The sequence below is a fragment of the Pelmatolapia mariae genome, linkage group LG6, assembly GCF_036321145.2.
Source record: "Pelmatolapia mariae isolate MD_Pm_ZW linkage group LG6, Pm_UMD_F_2, whole genome shotgun sequence".
Classification (NCBI taxonomy): domain Eukaryota; kingdom Metazoa; phylum Chordata; class Actinopteri; order Cichliformes; family Cichlidae; genus Pelmatolapia; species Pelmatolapia mariae.
Genome location: NC_086232.1, coordinates 28,914,714 through 28,941,477, shown reverse-complemented (window position 1 = coordinate 28,941,477; position 26,764 = coordinate 28,914,714). Strand labels below are relative to the sequence as shown.

General features: G+C 38.6%; 2 protein-coding genes across 3 annotated transcripts; one reads left to right on the top strand and one right to left on the bottom strand.

The window, feature by feature from the left end:
* The first annotated feature begins 2,650 nt into the window (after positions 1-2,650).
* LOC134628638 (GTP-binding protein Rhes-like) lies at positions 2,651-4,463 on the top strand. Its single transcript, XM_063475373.1, has one exon. The coding sequence runs from the start codon at positions 3,094-3,096 to the stop codon at positions 3,718-3,720; it is 627 nt and encodes a 208-aa protein (XP_063331443.1). The 5' UTR covers positions 2,651-3,093; the 3' UTR covers positions 3,721-4,463.
* A 2,669-nt stretch (positions 4,464-7,132) lies between these two features.
* LOC134629291 (phosphoribosyl pyrophosphate synthase-associated protein 1-like) lies at positions 7,133-26,735 on the bottom strand. Of its 2 annotated transcripts, XM_063476513.1 has the most exons (11): positions 26,022-26,735; positions 23,784-23,836; positions 23,620-23,686; positions 22,143-22,315; positions 21,039-21,154; positions 20,861-20,916; positions 19,092-19,237; positions 12,306-12,347; positions 10,611-10,681; positions 10,129-10,275; positions 7,133-7,629 (listed from the first exon to the last, which is right to left on the bottom strand). In XM_063476513.1, exons 1-11 carry the CDS (start codon positions 26,183-26,185, stop codon positions 7,471-7,473), a joined length of 1,194 nt encoding a protein of 397 aa, XP_063332583.1. In that variant the 5' UTR covers positions 26,186-26,735; the 3' UTR covers positions 7,133-7,470. The 2 variants fall into 2 exon arrangements, with proteins under 2 accessions (XP_063332583.1, XP_063332584.1); XM_063476514.1 differs by lacking the exon at positions 12,306-12,347.
* Positions 26,736-26,764: the final 29 nt, after the last annotated feature.

Below are 26,764 nucleotides of genomic sequence, written 5' to 3'. Positions count from 1 at the left end.
TGTTTGTCCCAATTCACTTCAGTTATTCACCCGAGTACTGGTTCAAGTTCCACCTACAGTTAGGTCTTAGTAAGTTTTTGGACGGTTACGTTTTTGCTCCAGTACATCAGCATGGTGATGACAATGTTGTCAACCGTGTAATTGCTTTCATGATGCTGTTTCTTGATTACAGACTTTGACAATGACTCTCAGAAAATTGGGGACTGTGTATAAAATGGCTAATTCCAAAGCAGTTAATCCAATACTGGTTAAGCTAAATTAAAGTTAAATTTACAGTTCAATTACACCTTTATTGATCCACCATTTTGGCGTGCAGAGGTAAAAATGCAAAAAATATGTCACTTTACAAAAACTGATAGACCTGTCTAAGAGGTGCTCCAGTTGATGTCCATCAGTTACAGAATATTTTCACGATTAGCCTTGAACGATAGTTGTCCTCACTGTCAACAAAGAGAGAAAAAGGTGTACTACTTTTGAATATTTTAAGCATTTTTCTGCATCTTTTCTTAGTTTTCTTTTAGTTCCACAGGGAAAAAACAAACAAACTGTAACTCCAATACATTTTGTGTGCCACTGCATCATTACTGGGGCAAGGTTGTGCATGCATACAAAAGGAAATAAGCTGAAGTAGATTGGCACATTCATTACAATAGTGTCACGACACAGCTCGTGGAAACAAAGCAACCTGTTGAGCTGCCACTGAAAACTGCATGTAAACTAAAAATCAAAGCGTTCAGACGACAGGAGGATAAAACAAAAGTGCTATTTCTGCATCAAACAGCATCAACACTGCATTGGACTGAACAGCCACGGAATCATTATGTTGTTCTATGGTATACAACAGCGCTAACACACATCAGAGCTGAATTTGTTTCAGTCCGACAGGCAACGCCATCTGGTCATTATCATCTCCACGGGGCAACGTGACCGTAAATAGAAAAATGCCTGGGATGTGAGACATAATGGCACATGAAGTACACAAAAAAACATCCAGAGGCAACAGATGGGAAGGCCACTTTTCATTTACTTTGTTAACTATTAATGGGCAGGGCTTCACGTTGTGTGAGGTCCACTTTTAATTTACATATTTCCACTGCATTTTTTAATGCATAAGGCTTGTAACAAGAAGCCACAGTAACAAAGCAATAACTCTTACAGTAAAGCTGTGCTTAATGACAATGCTTAATTAAATTTTGTTTTCTTTATGGTATATTTCTCTTTAGTTGCCTCATGTACGTCAGCTGGTATTTCTTACATTTCCCACATTACACCTCTAGATTGGGGTAGTTTAAATATATTTTTATTTTATGCTCCAACTACATGCTGTTGCTCAGTTAAATATTGCACAGTAAATTATATTTTATGCAGTGATCATGTCATGGATGTATTTTAGCACACTGTGCACACTGTACACAGTATCTAATAACTATAGCAATAAAATGAAATACTACACAAAGTAAAGGACAAGAGCCTGAAGAAGACCACTATTTAAGTTTATGCAAATAATACCTGCTATGCTGACAATCTTGCAATTTCAGAAACTGTCAACGCACTGAAATGTATTCTTAAGATTTCAATGCATACAAAGCAACCTGAGCCTAACAACAGGATACAGTTTATCTTGTGATTTAACTGAACTACCTTTGACTCGTCTGAAAGTGATCAAATCAAGCTGTGAAATTGCTTTTCTACAAATTTAAATTCCCGAGCACTGACTTCCTCGCATTGTTTTAGTCCACAGCTGAATTCCCACAGCGCTTTGCTCTGTTGCTCAGCTCAGACAGATCAGTCCCCAGATGAAAGCATACGAGTGCATATTAAAAATATGAGCAGCTGGGACAGGTTGCAGTGTTCTCCAGAGCTTGCCGTGTTTCCACGCTGCTGCGTAACCTAACAAACCAGGTAGGCTGTGAGACGATGTCAATCTCCTGGAGGGGAATTTAAGAGGCTCACAAGTCTGATTCACTCCCAAGGAACAAACTGAAAGCAGGCAGGATTAATTCTTAGACAGCTAGAGGCATACTTGCTAGTAATAGCCCACATTAATGAATAATAAAGGCTGAGGAGCTTAAGTCACATTTCTTTTGTTTGCTTGATTTTTGTTTATTATCTCAACTTCCAAATTATTATATGCAATGGCAGCTTTTGCTCAACAACAGCTTACCTGGAAGCTAACCTTCAATTCCTGTATTCATTTTAAGTGAAGATGATCTTATGGACAATGTTTGGTTTTGCAACAAATTCATTGTGCATTTTGTATGCACCATGAATTCATCACCTGAGATGACTGTTTATCATTTTGTGAATCTTATATTATTTATTGCAAATGAGTTACTGATAGCAATTTATGGTGAATAAGACATCAGAGCTTTTATCATCAGAAATTATGTTCATATATTGGATGACCATGTCTAATCAAGATGAACTCTATGACGAATAAATACAACAGATAAGATAAAAAAGTACTGCCCATCCTGCTGCAACCAAAGAAAATGTCAAAATGCTGCTTAATGAAATAAACTACCTGATTATTTGTGTGCATTTCTTTCCTTATACTATCAAACCTGAGGTACTATTTCCTTCCACTGAAGTACTCTGCGACTCTTTGGAATAATAATCAGGGCTCTACTCAGACAATATTTTCTATGCTATGCTTGTCATGTATCCACTCTCAGATAGCGCCTCCTTTCTCTGCCTGAAGTGGCCCTTTACACTGATTTACATACTCTGCAATCATTGGTTGTCAAGATGTTGTACTTCAACAGGCTGCCTTGAGCTGATTGGCTGCAATCGCAGGGGTGGGCCACTGAGCTCTCTCACCAAAACAGGCATAAAAGGCAGTGTGTGTAGGTTTAGGGCACAGTGAAGTACCCAATAAGCAGCTTCGACAGGGAGCTTAAAAACTGTCAGGTGAAAAAACAAAAAGGAAAGAAGCTCAGGAACAAGAATTTCCAAACTGCACATGGAGAGATTTCCTTGAGAAAATATTTAGGTTAAAGATTACTGGCAGGTTTAAAATTTGCAAGTGCATAAAATAAGACACTTTTTGGGACATTTTCTTTTCTCAATTGGGCCAAGAAAGAAAAATAAGACATGTCTCTGGAGGTGAAGGAGAAGACACACGTGCGCCTAGTGTTTCTGGGAGCAGCAGGCGTGGGGAAGACGGCCCTTATCAGACGCTTTCTCCAAGACACCTTTGAGCCCAAACATCGGCGTACTGTGGAGGAGCTGCACAGTAAAGAATATGACATTGGCGGGGTCAAAGTCACCGTGGAAATCCTGGACACCAGCGGTAGCTACTCCTTCCCCGCCATGCGCAAGCTCTCAATCCAAAGCAGTGATGCCTTCGCACTGGTGTACGCTGTGGATGACCCAGAATCACTGGAGGCTGTCAAGAGCCTCCGAGATGAGATTCTTGAGATCAAAGAGGACAAGTACACACCAATCGTGGTGGTGGGAAACAAGGTGGACAGAGAAGAGGAGCGTCAAGTGTCCAACGAGGACGTGCTATCAACTGTAGAGATGGACTGGAACAACAGTTATGTGGAAACTTCAGCAAAGGAAAATTCCAATGTCGTTGAAGTGTTCAAGGAGCTCCTGCAACAGGCAAACCTTCCCAGCCGCCTCAGCCCCGCACTACGTCGACGCAGGGAGACCTTTCCAAAAGACACCGATTTTCGGCCACCCATGAACAAGACCAACAGCTGTATTTTGTCATAGTGAGTGTCACAGGAGGGGAGATGGTGTTTTGCTTCACAAAAAGCCAGGGTGGATGAGAATATGGAAGGTATGTTGTGAAACTCAGTGCTGCTGGACAGAGAGAATGAGAGAGAAACCTGGACATCATAAGAGCTGCCTGGCTGGGATTATGGACACACACAAACACACACAAAAAACACTTCAGGAAGAAGAAAATAAGTACAGACCGAACCTAAACAGACTGCTACCTTATGAATATCTGTGAACCTAAAATTAAATGGAGAGAATGAATTAGATGTGTACTTGATGTAACGTTGTTGTTGCTTATTTGGTGACATGCTGCTGGTGTTCAGATCACTGTAAAGCTATTGAATTTCAATGTAAAAAGTTCCTCATGTTAAGCTATCTGGACTGTTGCTATCCTTTGTTTACTAAGGGGAAGTTTGTGTTTATATGTATCAGGTGTGGCCTCTGCAAAAGTTGTATATCTCATGTAATTTTTTTTTAACTTAGTGATTCACCTGTAGCACATGATACTGTTTGAATTTTTTTAATTGGGATTTTCTACTAAGCATAACATTACCCTTGTATTTAAAAAAAAACTGTGGTCAAATGGAAATATAAATGCACTTTTCATTTTGATGTGGCCATTCAAAATGCTTGTTTTTATAAATTTCATTTTTTTATCATTACATGTATGCATATATTTTTTAGCTGTTTATTTAACAAATGTATGTGGAATAGTGTCTTTAATGTGTAATAAAAGTGAAAAGCAACACTTGTGAAAATGTTTCTGTTTCTGTAAATAAACATACCTAGGTACATAATTAAAGACATGAAAAATAGATAAGCATTGATATGTATGTGAAGAAGTACAACATCAATTTTATTCCACCCATGCAATTCAGAGGGGCTGGACCCTTTACCAGCTGTCATAGGGCGAATGATAGGAATACACCCTGGACAAATCACCAGCCTGTCACAAGGCTAACACAGAGCGACAGACAACCATTCACAGCTACAGCCAATTTCAAAATGCTCATGCATATCTTTGGACTGTAGGAGGAAGATGGGAGAGAACCCAAACAAGCAAAGGGAGAACATGCAAACACTAAACTGAAATGCCCCAGCAGGCCAGTGGATTTAAACTCAGGGCTTTCCTTCTGTGATGCAACAGTGATAACCACAGCACCGGAATTATTATTTACACTAAAGGATGTCAGGAGTTTACAAATTCATAAGGTAGTAATAAGGTAACAAAATAAGCAAAAAGACAATAGAAACCGTGCTGATAAAAAGTAGTGTATACATAAAGTTGGAAGCCAAGAAGAAGACTTAATTGTCACAAGATTAATGCAGCAAAAATTATTTTCTAGAACATATGTTTTGGAGTCTTATAGCCCTCTTATAACACAAAAAGCTAAACTGAAAGGTATAATTACATAATATGAGATGGTTAAATATGATGAAGTAAAGCTTAGAAGCATCTCTTTGTTAATGCCATGCATACATTATAGGACCGTAAAGACTGTTTGTTTTGGGTGAGGCCCCAGCATGCTCCATCTACCGTTCCCTTTGCATGGGCAGTCATAAAATTACAAAATGAAGTATTCACTGTTCATGTTAGTCATTTTTTTGTGACAAGTGATTTAAACAAAATAAAAAATGAGAACATCCGATAAAAGCAATTGTGATTAGTGCAATTTGTGCTCTAAATTTCTTAACTGCACATGTCTGCCAGTATTTTCTGACCTCTGTTGCCATCTGCTGGTGAAAAACACACATTACATTAACTGAGGCCTCAATGTGGGTATGCTATATTTACTGTGGTACCTGCAAACAAGGTTATATACAGGTTAAATACAACCTTTAAAAACAGACATATTTAAGGCAGGCCTATTGAGGAAAAGGATTTTATGTATGACACCAAAACACCTGTTTTAAAATAAATGACTTTTATGTCAACTTTAGCATAGTAAGGTCAGCACTACTGTCTCCACCCCTGAGGCAATGGTAGACAAAGTTAAGCAAAAGAAATGAAGCCTCTCATTAGCATCACAACATTTGAATACTGAACAGTTGTGCATTACTACTGTGTAGCTGTGACAACACAGATCATTATGCAGTTCCTGAAATGGCTGTGCATGGTTCCCCTACATGCAACTGGGAGACAGTTGTAGTTCTGGTCCGAACACCCCCCCCCCCCCCCCCCCCCCCCCCCCCCCCCAATCTGATTAGACTGAACAAAGTTTCCTGTTTTAATTTGAGGAAGTGGCCTGGTAGACGTTTGTGGGCAGTTCCTCTTTCAGTCCACATTTAAACATTCTTCCGCACTCTGCTCTTGCTCATTTGCGAAGGAAGGGAGGCCTAACAGCTTCACAGTCATGCAGGTGTGTGCTTTTGCCATCTTGTTACATGGAGTTGTACTTTAATTTACACCAAGGAATAGCTTAGGCTCTTTAGAATACATGTACATATTTTATTATCCCACTGAGAATGCTTTACTAATGCTAAATGATCATATTTACTGGGTTGGTGACTATTTAAACAGTTCTGACTTTTTCCAATAACAAGTCTCTGCCCCTAGACTTGGTCAAAGCTCCTCAGCAGATTGAAGTGACTCTGAGGCGTTTAGAACAAGTTCAGGGTCTTGGACAGAAACACAAAGATTACGAAATGTCTACGTGGTGCCCGCATGTGAAAATGTAGTTATTTAAACGTTTTGTCTCTCTGTAGAAAAAAAAAAAAAAAAAAAAAAATCTGCCACATGTCTATATTTACTCGTTTGTGAGTCATGTTTCGATGAGTAATACACTTATAAATTTGCCTTTGCTTGAAATATGTTGAAAACTGAAAACTACATTCAATTTTAATTAATACAAAGCAGCATCCACTATTAGTTTCCGCTTTACACTTGAAATTCTGATCATCTAGTTTACTTTACATTGCTTGCAAAAGATTTCTATTTGCAGAATTTATTTTAAAAAAAGAAAATCTCAACGGCCTGGCTCCAAAACCACAAATCATTTTTCCCCTTCCTTATCTGGACTGCATTTCATTTCCTCCTAAGTATTGTGCGTTATCACATATGACAACTGTAAAAGTATTAATCATGAAGTACTATAAACTAACTGCAGGTGGGTACTTCATGCTTTTCCATGCTTCACAAAAACAGCCGCCTGAACAGTGACTGAAACTGCTACCGAGAGTTTCAGTTCAGGTGTGAAGCCGCTTTACTGTAGTTTTCTGGCAGTTCCACAAAAATCTTCACACATCTATGGTAAAATACAAATGAATGTATATGAAAATGCCAGATGTGGTGTAGAGCTTTACTTCCCCACCCAGTTATTCAGCTTAGCGTTTATCATTCTGAATCAAGATGGTATCAAAAAAATAAATAAATAGATAAAAAATAAACATAAAAAAAGCCCCATGAAGAACAGCTTTATTTGCCAAACGCTACAGTGTAATGAGAGGGTCCACGTGATACATCATTTGTGACATTTATGTTGTCACGACTGTATGAAAGACACATTAGCGAAGTGAAACCATTGAGTAGTGTGTACAGTTTTTCTGTGTAACAGATAAGAGAAATAAACCAAAGTCTGAGTTTCATATGTAACATACAGTACACAGAGTCAGTTATTCTCTAAAGATTAACAGGAAAACAAACTGTAACAGCTTAAAAGCCGAGCTTAAAATAAACTGGATTCTTGGTCCTCAGTGTATGTGCTTATTAATGATGTAGCCTAAATGTACGTGTGTGTTGCCTCAGTCATCCATAGCAATGTTGCGGAACAGATAGGCCATGGATTCTCCGTTGTGGATGCGTCTGATCGCCTCAGCCAGGATCATACTGACGTCCACGGTTTTGATTTTTGGACACTGAAGCTTCTGGACCTCATGGGGAACAGTGTTGGTCACCACCACCTGAAAACACAATGTACCCTTTTATTTCAAAGTATTTCACACAGGTACACAGGTTTTTTTGAACCACAATCTTAAATTTTCTATTATTTAACAACACAGGAAGTTAAGGATAAATGCAGCTTTATTTAGTAGTGCATTTTCATTTTTTTTGTTTGTGTGTGTCAAATGTTGTTACATCTTGTAATTACATGTCACACATACATGTTAATAAAATTGTATCTTTCATTTATAACATCTGTTATGACTAAAAGCAATTCTTTCACCCCAACTCTCGAGCTTTGTTCCTTCTTAAGCTATAACACAAAACAACACCCAAGCATGAAAGCATAGAAAGATGAACAAATAAAGATTTAATATACACAAAACATTATGATTGTTAATTTCCCTTTTTGGGAAGGAATACATCTCATTAGACATATAGTAGATGTACATCACCACACACTTTATTAGCTGCAACCTGCTAGTACTGGGTTTGATTCCTACTTCCTTCAGAAGTGCCTTAGTTCTTTGTAGCATAGATGTAACAAGGTTGTAGAAACATTCCTCAGAGATTTTGGCCCATATTGATATGATGACATCTCACAGTTGCTGCAGATTTGTCAGCTGCACATCTATGATGAGAAGCTCCCATTCCACATCCAAAAAGTGCTGTATTAAATAAAGATTTGGTGACTATGGAGGCCATTTGAGAGCATGAACTTAGGGCTGGGCGATATGGCCTAAAATCCATATCACGGTATAATTTGAAGCATGTGCGGTAACGATATATATCACGATATATTCTTTTCTTCTGTATAACGTATTTTACACACTATAAGGCACACTTAAAATCCTTTAATTTTCTCAAAAATCGACAGTGTGCCTTATGTATAAATTCTGGTTGTGCTTACTGACCTCGAACCGATTTTATGTGGCACACGGCGCGCAGAAATCTGTCAAAAATGTTTTAGTACGACTTTGGTAAGCTATGAAGGCGCACCGCTTGATGGATTGTTGGAGCATTACGGCTACCGTAGGCAGGAGCCTCGCGGAGTAGTTAAAAACTGTCTAAATTCTTTCATCTTTAATAAAATGATCGGCGTTGCTGCTTTACCAGGTGGAACAATTAAGTTTAACATCCAGGCATCCATGAAAACAGAATTTATTAAATTCAACGGAGTTAGAAGTTAGCAGGAAGTTAGCCCGCTAGCTTCCACCTAAACATGATATGCCATGTTCTGACTGAGAGATTTCTGAAAAAATTAAAACGTATAGCTCTGCTATCACTTCCAACATAAATAAAGACAGAAAACTAAACAGCAGTGACTTTTGTAAGGTTACTGAAGTCGGACTAGCTGGTATATAACGATGTGCTACAAACTTTTTACCACTCGATAAAAGTTAACGTGAGGGTTTCTGGTGGTTAGGGACAAATGCAAATTGCATGGCAGGATGCTATAAACGGACCAAACTTCAGTCAGGAGAACAACTGAGATAGTCCATCCGCAATACGAGGTTAGTCATTAATATACTGCAACAACATGGGAATAGAGCAGCTGCGAGAGAATTCAGCACTAATGAATCAATGGTACAGAAGTGGAGGAAGTGCAGTTTTTGGCTTTCCCCATATTCCAAAAGTGCTTCGTCTCTTTGCTATTACTGTCGCCCGGCATAATTTGCAGATGATGTTGTTTGCAGCCACTGCAATGCTTTCGACCAAAACAGGCGCAGCTGGATGACACCATCAACATGTGCTATCGCAGTAGAGCGGTATAGTCAAAATCTCTACCGTTGGCCAAATTTATATCGTTTCTACCGCCCACCCCTACATGAACTCACTGTGACATTCTAGAAACCAGTTTGGGATAATTAGATCCATTTGTAACAAGCCACATTAACTTGCTGGAAGCAGCTCTAAGTATGCCAAGCAATTATTCCCCACACCATAAACATCACCACTACCCGCTTTGAAACGATGCAGAATGGAGCCACGCTCTCATGTTTACACTGAATTCTGACCCTAACGCTCCAGTGTTGCAGCAGAAACCGAGGTGTAAATCAGTTTGGCCATTTTCCTTTGACATCAATAAGGCATTCTCTCCCAGAGAAGAGGAAGATGTCAGTAGATGAGCAATTTCTGAAAAACAGATGAGTAAATCTGGCACCACCAACCATTCTATCACTTAAAATCATTAAATCACCTGTTTGATGCCCAGTTTGAAATTCAGCAGGTCATCTTGACAAAGTTTACATGCCTAAACGCTCTGAGACACGGCCATGTGCTTGGCTGATTAGACAGTATTGTTAATGAATGTGTGTACCTAATAAAGTGGCCAGTGAGTGCGTACCTAGGATGAGACCGCTTCAAAGGTTTGGTTGTGAAATTTTTCACCCATTAGTTTTACTTTTACAGAAAGAGTACAGCAGATCTCTAATGCTGATGCGTTTCCATGGACTGCTAAAAGTTAATGTCAGTAACGGGTAATTATAATCAATTATACCAAGTGCACATTATTTTACCTCATCAATAGCAGATTCTTCTATTAGTCTCGGAGCCTCTGCTGACAGCAAGCCATGTGTAGCCATGACATAGATCTTGTAGGCTCCCCTCTCCTTCAGAATTTCTGCTGCTGCAACAAAGTCTTCCACATCGTCTATAATATCGTCCTAAGAAAATGCCCACACATACAGACAAAAACTGAATTTCAGCATTTACATTTTGGTGTAAACAAAAAGAAGCCTTTTCCCTGTAGCTTATGCAGTGGCATTACTAACCATATTTGAAATCCTTTATTGGAAAGATGATTATTTATTGTTAATTTATTGAAAATTAACAATAGATTCTGAACACAGAAAAGATATGATCACACTGCACTTTTTTATAAACCCCCCACTAAAGCTGTTTCCTACCAATACATATATGTATGAGATGCCATTATTCAGTTAAAATAGTAGATTTCTAAACTGTTTTAAGATAATCACATAAAACTTAGAGCTCTTACAACAATGATGGCAATTCGGCCTCCTACATCGCCAACAACACTGATAGGGGGCTTCTCCTTTGCCATCATCACTAAAAGACACAAAAATATTAGCATTACTCTCAGGAAAAAAAGACAGGTCTTTTCTTTTAACCCAAATCAGAGGAAGCTTATTGGAATGAAGTAAAGTTAAGGAACATTTGGTGAGAAGGGATTTGGTTAAAACCTGCAAACACCATGCAAGACACCTTTAACCCAATAAGCTTCAACTACCACAGTACCATTCAAACTGTTAAGATTTTGGCAAAAATATATAATTCCACAGTTTTCACATTTGTCCTTCCAACTAAATCCAAACCAAGACGTACAGCTGCTTTTGGTACAGTGGTAGGTATGACTGCAGAACTGGGTTTCCCTTTGAAAACAGACCAGAATCGATTCTTATTTGTAATCCAAAACACTATTTACCACCATAAGAATATAAAAAGGTTCATCTTGGAGATTCACTAAGGGTCATTGGAAATTTAAGTTGCTCAACCCAAACATATAACATTAAAATGTACCTGAAGGGATTTCAAGCAACAATTGATTCAGGTCTAGAACTCAACACATCTTATTTGTTGCGCTTCCCACATGGAAATCCCAATAATGTCAAAAATCAGATGTACAAAGGCTACTGTGCAAAATATACATTTTAAAATAGTTATTTCTGGATTGAGAAGGAAGTCATGAAACTAAAGTCTTAATACTATTTAGACGTTTTGGACAGAAGGAATCACGCAGAATCTGACACCTAAAACTCAAAAACAGAAACTTCAAACAAGATGATGTAATCACAGTGCAAAACATAACTATCAAAGGGTGGTGTTATTGTTTGTCAGGATTTCTTTCATGTTAAGCAATTAATGAACAATAGTTTTGAGTTAACACTAAAATGCTAATATGCCTGGAGCAGGGGTAGGCAACTCCAGGCCTCGAGTCCCGGTGTCCTGCAGGTTTTAGATGTGTCCTTGGTCAAATACAGCTGATTCAAATTGCTAAATGACCTCCTCAACATGTAATGAAGTTCTCCAGAGGCCTGGTAATGAACTAATCATTTGATTCAGGCGTGTGTTGACCTAGGGTGATATCTAAAACCTGCAGGACACCGGCACTCGGGGCCTGGAGTTGCCCAACCCTGGCCTAGAGGCTTTTCTCCATAATTTAATACTTTATTCATAATATCATTCATTTAAGAGTTTCTCACTCGGGTAACAATTATTAATTTTATAAGAATCGATATTATTTTAACAGATGATGCAAAAAAGAAGGCTTCCAGCAATTACCATGAACACTCACCAGACACTGTGGCTCAAAGATGAATATCAAGACAGTGCATTTCACTCAGTGTATGTGAAATTCACTGTAAATAACTTTGTAAGTCAAAAAATTACCCACAGTATTTAATGTTGACATGGTATGGGGTATAACCCTTCTTTTGCTGCACTAAATGGTTTTATTAACGTCAATTTGAAATGCTGTATTCATCTTTCAGAACAGTGTGTGATAGGAAAAAAGTAGTGATTTAATCCTAAAAAAGAGGAAACCTCATTCAGGTTCTACAGGTGACCAGCGCCACTTAGAAGTGGAAGCCTTCAGCAACTCACTGTCACTCCATGCAGGGAAGCATAAACAATCAATAGGAGTCAAGAGTGGATTCAGGCAATATTATCATACTTGGAAGCTCTATCCCAGGGAATGGGACCTGTCTCCTGCTTGCTGTGGAAAAGGATAGGATGGTACAAAACATTATGGCATGATTAGACAAATAATTCAATACCGCCCCCAAAATTATTCTAAAAACTCAGAGCAACCAGGCTTAGACTTAAAAGGCCTGACATTTTATGTAATCAATGCAAAGTGAAATTGAGGGAGATGACATAAGAAGAGTCAGGTTCAGCCCTTGCTGGAGACAGCAAAAAGATATTGCAGACATATTTCCAAGTTGAGGCGGGAGAACAGGGGAGATGGTTTAGCTAAAAGGAGAGTACATAGGGTGGAATGAGATGAGGGAAATAAATCTGGCGCTGAAATGAAGGAAGCGACGGTGGCAGGTAGCTCAGACATTGTTATAACAGGTGGTTATAACAATGTCTGAGGCAGAGCTGGCCTGCAAGCTTTTGGGAAAACTGCACGTTGCTGTTTGTTGCTGTGCCATCAGCATTACTCTTATCTTAAAACGTGTTAATATTTTTAAAACTCCTGCAGCGACTACAGCACCGTGCCAGTTTATGGAGGTCTAATCTGTCAAGCTTAGGACAAACGAATGAAATGGTTTTGATTTAGATTATGATCAGATGTAGTTGCCTGTTCAAAGTGAATACAAAGAAGAGGCTTTCTGTTTATTTCATTTAAAAGGGAGAAAGCATATTAATTACCCAGATTTGGATCCATCATGCAAATGTGTCAGACTTAGCCATAGAGGCTAATCTCTCCTGGCTCTGCAACAAGACAGTGACCTGTCTAAATTTTACCCCATCTCTCCCCCTTTGGTAGCTGGGATAGGCTCCAGTCCCCTGAACTGGATAAGCAGGAGAGGATGGACGGATGGATTGATGCTAATCTTTATTATTAGTGCCGTAAGTTTGAATAAACATTATATTCTTACTGAAAATGTCATGTTTGACAACACAATGTTTTAAACCTGGCATATACCATTGAGTTAGTGGTCAAAATAAATAATACGCAATGGGAGAGCCTCTCAGTCAGGACTCTGCCAGTGCTGTTTTTACAGGGCAGCTCTCATGATTATTATGCACACTAAGGTAAGAATTGAGGAACTCAAACATTAAAAGAACACTGCTGGTGTCTTGGCAAAGAATCAAAACAGGAACAGGGAGCTTGTGGAAGCTTTCTAACAATCAACATGAAAATAAAAATGGGCTTCCGCTTCCGGCCGATGGAGTAAGTAGCAGCGAAAGGCAGCTCCGCTAAGATTTTTGATTATCCAAACCTCCTGGGACATATATCGACTTTGATTTGGACCAAGATTCAACTATACAAACTCCTCCTGAATAAAGCGAGTCATGAAGAGTAGTCGGAAATACACGCAAAAAACTTTGTCGTCAATTTCTGCTACATCTGGCAGCGAAGAGTCACAACACGACATGGCGGACGAGAACTCACCAATCTCCGTGAGGATCCTTCGGAGCGAACTGCAAGCCTACCGAGACGGTATGATGAACGATATTAAGACGCAGATAGAGAATATGCATGAAAACTTACGTGAGGACATTTCCTCGCTAAGAGAAGAAGCTAAAGCAGACACCAATAAGCTTCGACATGAGCTATCACAGAAAATAGAGGCACTGCACGAAACTCATGCAGAAACGACAAGTATACAGAAGGACATGGAGCGGGCCCTCTGCGACACTACAGAGAGATTGACAGCCCTGGAGAAAGATCACGAGACCCTAAAGAAAGATTACAACAAGCTACACGACAAATGCCTGGATTTAGAAAATAGAAGCCGCAGAAAAAATCTGCGTGTGGTGGGCATTAATGAGGACGCAGAGGGGGGAAACCCCAGCCGTTTCATGGCAGAATTTTTCTCAGAAGTGCTCGGGAAAGAAAATGATGATTCGCGTATTATGATAGACCGAGCCCACAGAACCCTTGCCCCGAAACTGCGGACAGGGGAGCGCCCAAGAGCCATGATAGTCCGCCTGCACTACTACACCGACAGAGAGAAGATTCTGCGATTGTCCAGGGAAAAAGGCCGCCTCTTCTACAAAGGATCACCTGTACACATCTTCCCTGACATGAATCCCGAGGTCAGCAAACTTCGCGCGTCATTCAACTCCGTGAAAGGGAAACTGCGGAATGCTGGCATCCCGTACAGTCTGTACTACCCCGCGAAGCTGACTATAATGGTGGACAACGCTAAGCACTCATTCACAGATCCGCGTGAGGCAGAGAAGTTCGTCAGTACCCACGTCCAGAGTCCAGCCACATCTACCGCTCAGGAGGGATAGTGAGTGCCATCTCTACAAACAACATAACCCAGGAGGGAATAGTATATAATAATAGACAATCTTAAGGAGTTTAGTGGTAAGTCTAATGTATACAGCCTGTAAAAAGCTGGACAAAAATTGTTTTTATTTTCTTTTATTTTCCATTTGCAGCTCGATTTTGCTGCAAATGAAGAATTGGTTCTGGTTTGAGTTCGTGAGGTTGATCTTTAGTTTGGTTCAAGAAAGTTGTGAATTTCAGAGGATCACTTTTAGAAAGCTCAGAGTAAGATCCATCAACCACTCAGTAACAGTTAATAACTATTGGTACCTCTACTGAGAGAACGCCACAAAATCTTGTCAACTGTGTAACATGGAACTGTAAGGGACTCAGGGGACCAGTGAAACGAGGAAACATTTTAGCTCACTTAAAAAAAGTAAATGCGGATATAATCTTTTTCCAAGAAACGCATCTAAAAGTACAAGACCATAATAGATTACGATGCAAATGGATAGAACAAATATTTCACTCTACGTTTAATGCTGGAAGCAGAGGTACAGCCATACTGATCAAAAAATCAGTACCATTTACAGCAGCAAAAGTACTACCAGACACTCAGGGTAGATATGTTATTGTAACTGGCAAACTTTATGGTCATTTAGTTATGTTAGTAAATATTTACGCTCCAAATGTGGACGATGAGCAATTTATACGGTCGATAATATCGAAGCTTCTGGATATCGATACTCATCAATTAATCATAGGAGGTGATTTTAACTTGGTGTTAAATACTAACCTTGATAGATCATCAAGTAAACCAGCCAAAATATCTAAATCGGCAAAGGCCATCCAGGAATTTATGGGAAATTATGGAATAATTGATCCGTGGAGAGTTCAGAATCCTAATGCGCGACAATACTCATTTTATTCTCCAGTCCACCAGACATATACCAGGATAGACTTTTTTTTTAATCGACTCTAAATTTCTACCGTCAGTAAAGCACTGTGAATATGGCACAATAATGTTGTCGGATCACAGCCCCCTCCTTTTGCAACTAGCCCTCGGGTTTAATCACACAACAAAGATATGGAGATTTGATAATAGTTTAATATCAAATAAACAGGGGATAGAAGATATTAAGAACCAAATTGATTTTTACCTGTCAATTAACAACACTCCGGATATTACCAAGTCTACCTTGTGGGAAGCACTAAAAGCGTACATTCGGGGGCAGTCAATTTCCCGGAAGAGTCTAATGAATAAACAACAAAGAGAAGAAGAAAGTCGTATAAAAGACAAGATACAGGAAGTAGACAGACAACACACGGCGCAGCCCTCGACAGTCTTGCACAAGAAGAAACTGTCCCTGCAAGCCGATTTGGATTTGATGTATACCGCAAGAACAGTCAAGCTTCTAACCAGGGCAAAATATAAATATTATGAACAGGGGGAAAGGATGGGTAAAGTTCTAGCACAACAAATCAAGAGACAAGCAGCAAAAAGATTGATCACAGAAATTCGCACCAATACGGGACAAATAACGAGGGATCCAAAGGAGATAAATGGTATATTCAAAAGTTTCTACGCAGACTTATACACCTCAGAATCAAAAAAGAACCCCGCACTATTTGAGATGTTCTTTAACAAGTTTAGTGTACCTGTGATCAACCCAGACAAAGTAGAACAACTCGAAAAATCCATAACTATACAAGAGATACAGCAGGCAATAGATAATTTACAGAACTCCAAGGCTCTGGGTCCAGACGGTTATACTTCAGAATTTTACAAGGCCTTTAAAGACCGCATCTCACCCCTGTTACTAGAAGTATATAATGAGGCGCTGGACAAAAAAGCCCTACCGCCGACTCTATATCAGGCAAGCATTTCTTTGATTTATAAAAAAGAAAAGGATCCTTTAGACCCGGCTTCATATAGACCGATCAGCTTAATTAATGTAGATAATAAGATACTTGCAAAGATTTTAGGAACACGCCTGGAAACGGTCATGCCAACAATTATATCTCAGGACCAAACAGGATTTATCAAAGACAGGCAGCTGTTTTTTAATATTAGAAGACTTTTAAACATTATCTATACGCAAGACAAGCATAATCCTAATCCTGAAATTTTGCTTTCTTTGGACGCGGAGAAGGCCTTCGACAGGGTCGAGTGGGATTATCTCTTCTTGACCCTGTCGAGGTTCGGATTTGGCCCTAAATTTATCTCTCTGGTTAAACTACTATACACCCAACCGAAAGTGTCGGTACAAACAAACAATGTCCACTCCGACTATTTCGACCTGAATCGCTCAACAAGACAAGGCTGTCCTCTTTCACCCCTGCTTTTTGCATTAGCTATTGAACCTTTAGCTCTTCTACTGCGCTCAACAGACGAATATACAGGGATCAGAAGGGGAAAAGCAGAACATAAAGTCTCGCTTTACGCAGATGATTTACTACTGTATATTTCTAACCCTGCAAAATCAGTCCCGGTCATCATGGAAATTTTGCAGAATTTCGGAGAAGTGTCAGGATACAAATTGAATTTATCTAAAAGTGTGCTGTTCCCAATCAACTCTAAAGGAATAGGCAACCCAAGTAGTTTCAATGCCTTACCATTTCGGGTTTCTAATCAGTTCCGATATCTTGGAATAAATATCACTCAGGATTATGGTTTATTCAAACATAATCTCTCTAAATTACATGAGGAAACAAAAAATAACATAGACAAATGGATTAATCTACCAATTTCACTGGCAGGGAGGATAAACATTGTTAGAATGAATATTCTTCCCAAATTCTTGTTTTTATTTCAGTGTATCCCTATTGTGATTAATAAAGCCTTTTTTTAATAAATTAGACTCTTTAATATCCTATTTCATATGGAACAGAAAGAATCCAAGAATCAAGAAAGGCTACTTGCAGAGACCGACATGTCAGGGAGGGATGGGATTACCATGCTTCCGTCTGTATTATTGGTCATGTAATGTTCGTTCCATGTCGTTATGGTTGCGCACTGAGGGGGCCGACTGGACAACGATGGAGAATGAAAGCTGTTACCCCTCCTCATTAGAAGCTATGATCTATTCAGCTCTCCCTATCCCTAAACATGACTTTAAAAATCCTGTAGTCTCTCATACAATTAAAATCTGGACACAGATAAGGAAACATTTCGGGTGGAAGGAAGCCTCCATATTAACTCCACTCACGAATAACGCAACATTCACACCATCACTTTCAAACACTTCATTTCTCCAATGGAACCACAAGGGGCTGCACTCAATAAAGGACTTATTCATCAACAAGGTTTTTCCCACATTTCGGCAACTGCAAGAAAAATTAGACTTACACAGTAATGACTTTTTCAAATACTTACAGATCAGAAGTTTTGTAAGGAGGCTTTTTCCATCTTTTCCAGATCGGCCCCCAGACTCTGCCTTAGATAACTTATTTCAGTTTGATCCACTCAAGAAAGGACTGATTACAAAAATTCACAATGCGCTGTCACAACTGGATGGAACTGTCACACTTGACTATCTGAGAGAGGCTTGGCAGTGTGACCTTGGCACAAGAATCACAGACAGTCAATGGACAAAAGCCCAGAAAAATGTACACTCTTCCTCTGTCTGTATTCGTCATGGACTCTTACAGTTTAAAGTGTTACATAGACTTCATTTATCAAAGTTGAAACTGTCAAAGATGTTCCCCAATGTAAACTCGTCCTGCGAAAGATGTAAACAGCAACCTGCTTCACTGGCGCATATGTTTTGGAATTGTCCCCGTATAGCAACATATTGGAAAAATGTCTTTCATATACTGTCTACAATTCTTAAAAAAACACTTAAGCCAGACCCAATCTGTGCTTTATTTGGAGTGAAGCCGGTTGTTGTAGACCTATCAGCCACCCAACATAATGTGATACGTTTTGTGACACTGCTGGCACGCCGTTTAATTCTACTAAATTGGAAACAAAAGGTGCCTCCTACCACATCAGCGTTAACACAAGATGTATTGAGACACTTGCAGCTGGAAAGAATTAAACTCCTATTAAGGGGGAGGTTGGAGGAATTCCATTCAACCTGGCAACCATTTATAGATTTCTTCAATACTGTACAGACATAAATGATCACTGAGCCTCATTGGTAGTTCGATTAATAGCATCCTCTGTCTAACGTTCTTTCAGTGTTTGTTGTTGCTTTTTCTTTTTGTTTTGTTTTGTTCTGATTTTGTTTAATTTTTATTGTATATATGTAACCATTTATATTTGAATCATAGTTGCCTTTATGATAAAGAAAACTGGAAAACCAAATAAAGAGATTTGGAAAAAAAATAAATAAATAAAAATGAATTTTTCTAAAGACAGCCAGTAACAAAAAACAGAGTTCGTAATAAAACAGTTTCCTTTCCCAGTAAAATTATAATACCTGTAAATGACCATCAAGGCTTCAAGAAAAAAAAGAGAAAGAAAAGCAACAACAACAGATACAGATAGGTTTGCGCCGTTTATCTTACATGGTAGCTCCAGGCCAGTGTGTCCTGTGATAGCACGAGACAAAGGGGGAGAATGTCGACCATCAGCCATATCGGACTCTGAGTGGTGGGCCTCCCCGTGTATCACTGCCAGCCCAAGTCGCAGCCTCTCAGCATAGGACTGAGCTCTAGGACAGACAAACATGCAGACACACAATGTCAAAGAAACTGACAAAAACAACACATAAAAAATACACAGAGAAAAGAGAGCAGAAAGAAGTTTGCAAAGGACAGAGATTACACCAACAAAGAAAAAGTGGTATATTGAAAACACAAAAGCACAATTAGGAGGCCATACAAGCGTTAGGCATTCTTTTGTTTCTTAATTTAGTCTCTAGCTTGTCCACACTTTCACTTTCAGCTCAGTTTAGCCTACAAAGCACTGCACATCCCACAACCAGCCTATAGCTGGAACCAACTACCCATTGAGGTCAGGTTGTCTCCAACCTTAGTCATTTTTAAAACAGCTTTATTCACAATTGCTTTTACTTAAGTTATTCCTACTCACTTATTATTATTATTATTATTTTGTTCTTTTTATTCTCATTGCTGTTATTACTATAGGTGTTATTTCTGCCCCTCCCCCTTCTTTTACACTTTGGTTTTAATTTTATTTTAACCATAGATGGGTTCCTCAATCTGGATGAAAGTTACTATAAAAACTCCCTAGAGCACCAAGATCGTTAACATGTATATTGCATTTATAGTGTTGGGAATTATTTTTATAACACTCAGATCCTTACAAGTCATATATGTGTAGTAGCTGATCACAAAATGAACATCGACATTAAGTCTTTGTTATGTGTATGTGATCATTTGCAAATAAATTTTGCTAAACAATTTTAAGTGCAGTGGCACATGGGGGTTACTGGAATGCACTGTCATGCATGTCTTTAAACAAGTAACTGTAATGCTAACAGAGCCTGTAGGTGATTGCTTTGTCTTACACAATTAATATGTAGCATGCAAAGAAGAACCATGAATATATGTTTTTAAATCACTTTCTTAAATTAGCATATGCCAGTATGTTCATACATGAGCGAAGCAAATAAATGGTGCAGGCCCACAGTGTTAATAGCTCCGAAACCTATGATTGCTATGATTGCTAAACCTATGATTAGTGATGATCTTTTTTTCTTTAAAAAAAAAAAAAAAAAAAAAAAAAAGGATGTCATGTTCTGTGAATGCAACTAACAGCAGTCATGATTTAATAAAGCTACTACACAACAAGCATCTGATTCAATCTGCGACAATGGCAAAAACTGTGGAACATGTAGCTTGCTCTGAAGAGAATTGTGCACAGTGCATGTAGTGAACACCTGAAACATTAAGAAGATCATAAAAGGACGAAAAGGTTTCAATAGGTTATTAGGTATTTAAGCTGCTTACAGAATGACCCACCCACCAGGCAGGCCCCATAGGGACTTTAGTAATCATGTGACTTTGAGCACAAGACTCAAGACTCAAGTATGAGGAAGAACCTCATGCTTGAAAACATCCTACACCATTAATTCAGTCTTTACGTTTTGAATACTAAGGTGTGTGTAGCTTTTATCTGACTTTTTTCTAGCTCACAAAAGGTAACACTTTAAACTTTATTTCAGCTTAATTTGAAAATACCCCTTTAACGTCAAACTTTGCATATACATCATTCAGTATAGTGAAGGCAAAAAAAGTCAAGAGAAACAGTACTAATGCATTTAATAATAGCAACTTTAAAGATATCGGCATTGTCAGACTTGCCAAATTACCTCTTAGCAGCCGAGGGGGACTTTGCAACAATGACAGCATTCCTGTAATTTGGGACCTGAAGAGAAAAAAAAATACTCTTGACCTCTAACCATTTATACATAACAGTAAAACACTATTTGTGTGTATGTTTGATGATCAGGCACGTCTTGTTGAGCCTACAGTATAAAGCAATCTAACCTCCTCCTGAATGTACTGGATGAGGAAAGGGGAAGCTCTCAGGTTGTCAACAGGGAAGTTAAAAAAGCCTTGGATTTCTTTCTGGTGAAGATCCATAGTGATGATGTGAGTTAGCCCTGCAGTACAAACACATAACATATGTTTATGTGTCTGTGAAATTATATAGTTTCAGAAATGCCTGTAGCATGAAATTAAAGCTCTTCAAGATTGGTGACAGAAAAATAAAATTTTGATCTTTTTTAAAAGTTGATAGCTTCGCAAATTATTAAATCACTGGTTTTAAGGACAGTGAACTAAGACAACTGAAATAAGAAAATGGAATTAACAATAAAAAGGTAGGACATTTTGTAAAACAATACATTTAGGTATTTACATGTACAGTTTCTTACATCCCTAAGCCTGTACATACTGCACAAATTTTGAAACATTTGTAGATTTCACAACTTCTAGTGGCTGACTTATAATCACACAGGAAGATTGTTTCTACCAACTTGCAGGTATTTGTTTGCCATTTGGAAGAAGCATAAACAGTATGACTGAGCAAGACCTGGAACATACTGAGAAACTAGACACTGAATAACATTCTGGCAGAAGACCACCCTGTGAATCCTGCAATAACACTAACTGGGTTATTGTGCTAAAAAACAAACATGAATGGAAACAGGCAGTATTACGTTTATTCACCTTTTAACTTTTTTTTAAATTTACATTTTCAACCATTTTTAAAAGGTCAACAAAACTTGTCTTCAGGCTCAGTAAGCAGGCAAGGCAAGACTCCTACTCCTCGTTCTCAAGTTATCGCATTCAAAAACATGGGTGTCCACGCCACCCGCCCGGCCAGCAGGATGACGACAATCCCCCGCCAGCCTTTTACGCCTGAGGAGTAAAAACTGAGTCAGACTGGAAAAATACACTAATTCAACCTGGGTCTGATAAAGCATCACTACTAAAACAATACTCACTATTCAAGCTACAGTCGTAATGTACCTCCCCTCCTACTTTTAGTGTCACTGACTGTTTGTTGACTTTAATCTGCACTTTCTTTTACTGGGTATAAAAAACACAAAACAATGATGACAAAGGAAATGAGAACAACGTATATACCAGCTTTAGCTAACATGGATGCTAGCAGCTTGCAGACAATGGAGCCTCTCTTCCTCATCTTGCACTGCTTGCTGTAAGGAAAGTAGGGAATGACCCCGATGATGTTCTTGGCACAGGACGTCTTTAGGGCATAAGCCATAACCAGCAGCTCCATGACAGCTGTGTTGACATCTCTGAGCAACACAACATCAAAAGAAAGAAAGAAATAAGAGACCATATCAGGTGCCACGGACTGCAAGGTACAGGTATGGAATATTGAATCTAAGGACAAAAAATACAGAACGATGCTTTATAATTATGAGATGAAAGAGACTGTTCGGTCTGCCATTAAACATTTGTTTGCAAACATCATGTCAACAGACAGTGCAAACACCACTGTATCTGAACAAAGGTTCACTTTTTTCTTTTTCTTCTTTTTTTTATTTGCATCGTTTACAAATAACCTGCACCATCGAAACAGGTTTTTCCTGTGAACCCCGAGAGAAGAACAGCTTTAAAAGTCAGCTAACGTAAATGAGTTTGATTCAGGAAAAACATTCGCATGTAAGAAAAGGTCTAACAGATGATTCTGATCTATAGTAACTACAAATCAAAACTGTGCTGCGATGACGACTGTCAGGAAAGTTATTTATATTATTATTAGACCAGTTTGACTACTTTTGTTTTTTGTTTTTAATGGCAAGACACAACATGTAGATAGGCAGGTGCCTCATCTGCTGCCTCTAAAAAAACAACCTTGATGACCTCTGGTTGTTTTTTTAGAGCCAGTCTTTTCGTCATAGCAAAAGAATGACAACGGTGGAAACAACAAGGTGGAAAACTCACCTCACATGACATGAAAAGGAAAACTTAACTGAGTCACAGCACAAAAATAGATATGCTTCGACTCCTGTTAGAATTCCTAGTAACTATCTGAGGTCAGATTTTAAAAAGCTGGCCATATTATTGTGTCACATAAAAGACACATGCTTATAACATAAAACATTGAAAACACCCCGATTTCAGTAATAAAGTACTTTAGAACATTAAATAAATTGATTAAGAGTTGTGTCTGATCAGAACTGTATTATTTTATCAAAGCATAAAGTTGTCTTAGCTGATGTGTTTGCAGTTAATTGGTCATTTACATATCCAACAGAAAGTGATACATTTGCACTCATTTGGGGTCATCTTTTTCGGTTCCACCTAATCCAGCCAACCGTTCACTCTCACTTCTTGTAAAACATATACATTCACTGGCCACTTTATTAGGTATGCCTAAGCATCTCAACAACTCAATGTCATGCAGACATGGTCAAAACAACCAGCTAATTTTTCAAGCCAGGTGGCTAATCTAAGCTTTTTTTCGTTTGTTTGTTCTTTTGTTTTTTCTAGCTCAATATTGGTGTCGCTGGATGACAGACATTTAAGAACACCAAATACTACCTTTAAAAGATGAATCATTTTTCTTTTTTTTTGCTAAAGACATCTGTCTCACCTGGGAATGGTCTGAATGATAAAGATGTCTTGTCCACGGACAGATTCTTTCACATCCACTCTAGTCTCTGAATAAAAAGCACAGTTTTTTTATGTATTCATGAGTTACTGTGGCAACAGGAAACCATAGTTCATTAATATTTGACATTAAATGCTTGGCCTCACCTGAATTTGACTCTTGATAAACCACTGACTTGCCCAACTCCACCCCCAAACGCCTGGGGAAAAAAACAGAGTTAAAAAAACATACCTTGGTGTATTGCACTAACTGAAGCGTATAAATATTATTTTTGTACTAAGACACTATTTTCTGCCCAGCAGTTTGATAGCTCTCCATCTGAAGAACTAAAGTTTAAAATTATTACATTATTGTGTGGAAATAAACCTGATATTTTTGGCTATCAACATCGTGTGTGTCAAAATCCATTTATGCAGGTGAAATGATCAGTTTCTTAAATGATTTTAAGAAATACATATAATTAACAAATAATTTTGGTCACTGATAACTGACCTTTTCTATTTTCTGATATAAATTTGGAAGTTTGAACTTACTGGTGAGACAAAATAAGACATTTCTTTACTTGCTTTATCCCCCTAGATCACATCATAGAAATTGTACTTTGTTTCTTTACCGTTAGTCTCAAAGGTAAACACCTCAATTTGGGCTCTGTTAAGTTGGTGGTTCTTACAAAAAAATTATAAATCTTAACTAGAAGCTATTTAGGTCAAAATGCAACAGCCAAAATGCAAGCAGAGAACCCATCAGTCTGTACTCTGCATTGCTGCCTCACCCTGTTTGCATTCATAAATCTCAGACTTGTTACAATCTTTGAGATAGCTCAATTTTTTGTTATGACGGTACCATAAAGTAGCCCAATAAAAACAGGGGTTGAACATATGGGACATTCTCCTTAAGTTTTTTTCTTTTTCCTGTTCATAGAAAGATATATTTGTCTAACCAGGGAAGGTTTCAAGCATGTTGTTTTCCTTTCATTATCCAGTGAAGAATAAAAATAAGGATGCTTTTGTTCCAGCCATATTCACACCCAGCCTCTGAGTGCACCTCAGCATAAATATTCAGTACAGTATTCATTAATATTTTTCTCTCTATTTTCTCTGTCATTTTTTAAAACCTTTGCTCCCCAAGAAAACACAGCATGAAAATGCAAGCATAATCTGGCTAAAAAAAAATCTCCTGCAACTTTGCCAAGCACTGAAAACTAAGAAACCGCGATTCTTTCCCCTCCCTACTGGGTGGGAAGTGCAACTTCCATCTGGCTATCTGACAAGGCTACAGGAGCAAAAAAACAAATAAAACAAAGACAACAAAAAAATAAAGGATGCTTTCAAATTACAGTAAGAGAACCACTTGTTTTTAACCAAAAGAAACACTGCTTCGTGTACATGCTCTATGAATCACGGCCAATTAAGTATTTTGCGGCTATCACAGTAATACCCAGTAGTAAATCTATACCATGCTTACTTCGAAGACAGACCTGAATCTGAAAAGCATACTCCCTTTGTAACAATGATTACCACTGACAGGTCTGACAGGTTTATCTCCCATTGCAGAAAAAAAAACAGATTTGTCATTAGCTAATAAAAAAAATTCTTCACTGTATAGTGCTGTCCTCAGTGTTTTGTTACTATGTAATAGCACTTCAAAATAAAAATGATTTTTAGGAAAAGTGGCAGGTTTGGTTATGTTGACCATTGAGGTACATAAATTGGAGCATACATAAATTCAAGTTTAACAGCCAATAAGCTGATTAAATAGTTACACAGCATGCAATGACATCTGGAATCAGTTATCAAAAAGTAAGATAGGCAGTTTAGTTGAAGTAAACATCAATACTTTAACATATAACAAATATTTATACACTTTTGCAGATTTACTGTCACATCTTCAGGTACAATGAGGTGATGCATATCCACTTAATTGGATTTTATTAAAATGTTCAGTGCAAAGTCTTTTTTTAATCTCCGTTTCTAAAGCTTTTATTCTTTGGTTCAGTATTTGCCATAAAACTTGTTGAAGTGTGTTAAAAAGGATGTTTTGAACATGCATTACGTAATGTACGAATGTAGGCCATGTACACTGGGTCACACTACGCTGAGCAGTTACACCATCATCTTGTGGCGAGAGTAGTGTGATTGTCATGCCTTGGTCCACAGTTTTCACAATAGTGATTGTTTTTGTCGCACTGAATTAAAAACAACGTAAAGTCACACGCGTGCAGCTGTAACGTGGTGTTTTGACAGACACTTGGCTTGCTAGCAAGGCCATGTCAACATCACACACGAAGCAACATGACTGTGTACTCAACATGACTATGTATTAAATCGTTAAATATGTTGCAATGACACGAACACGTTAAGTCAACAGTTATTAATTTCACTTACTCTGTTATCTTCTGGGCCAGCTCGGTGCATGCGGTGGAAGAGTTGGCAGAAAAAACACGGTAGCCACCTCTGGCAATGTTCATTTTCGTGTAACCATAGGACAGCTTTGGGGACTGAGACTGAGAGACCAAAGACCTGTGACCCCCAAAGCGTCTAACTGGCATGTTGGTTTGGACTCACTGTGGGCTCTGGTTTTGTTTATCTTAAAGTGCCCAATTTAGCTGAAAACCGACTACTATACTTGAATCTAGTTCGAGCACGTTTTAGATCCCAGCCATGCAGACGATTCTTAAATTAATAAAAATACAATAAACACTAAAACGCTACAACCAAAAACACTGTATATACGCTACACCAACAAAGAGCACATGCTCCACGTGTAATGTGGACGCAACACTAGCGTTAGCGAATCAACGACCACCCACAAATCGCCAACCGCCACACAAACCCCCACTCTACCACAGTCCACAGCAGATGGAAAGCTGAGCTCTCCGTTTCCATGCGGTCACTTACGCTGTGACGCATTCAGAGCAAACGCGCTGCTTTTCGAAACTATGAAGGGAACTGAAAGGTGCCAAAAGCAGCCTTGGGTACAGCAACAACCCGCTGCTGCAAACACGTCGCCCGGATAATTAAAATGTAGCTGTGTTAAAACTTTCTGTATCAAAGCCGTCGCAGTAAGAGAAAAACGCCACGTGCACAAGCTCATTGGATGTAGGAAAGTCGCGACTGACAGCTGGTGG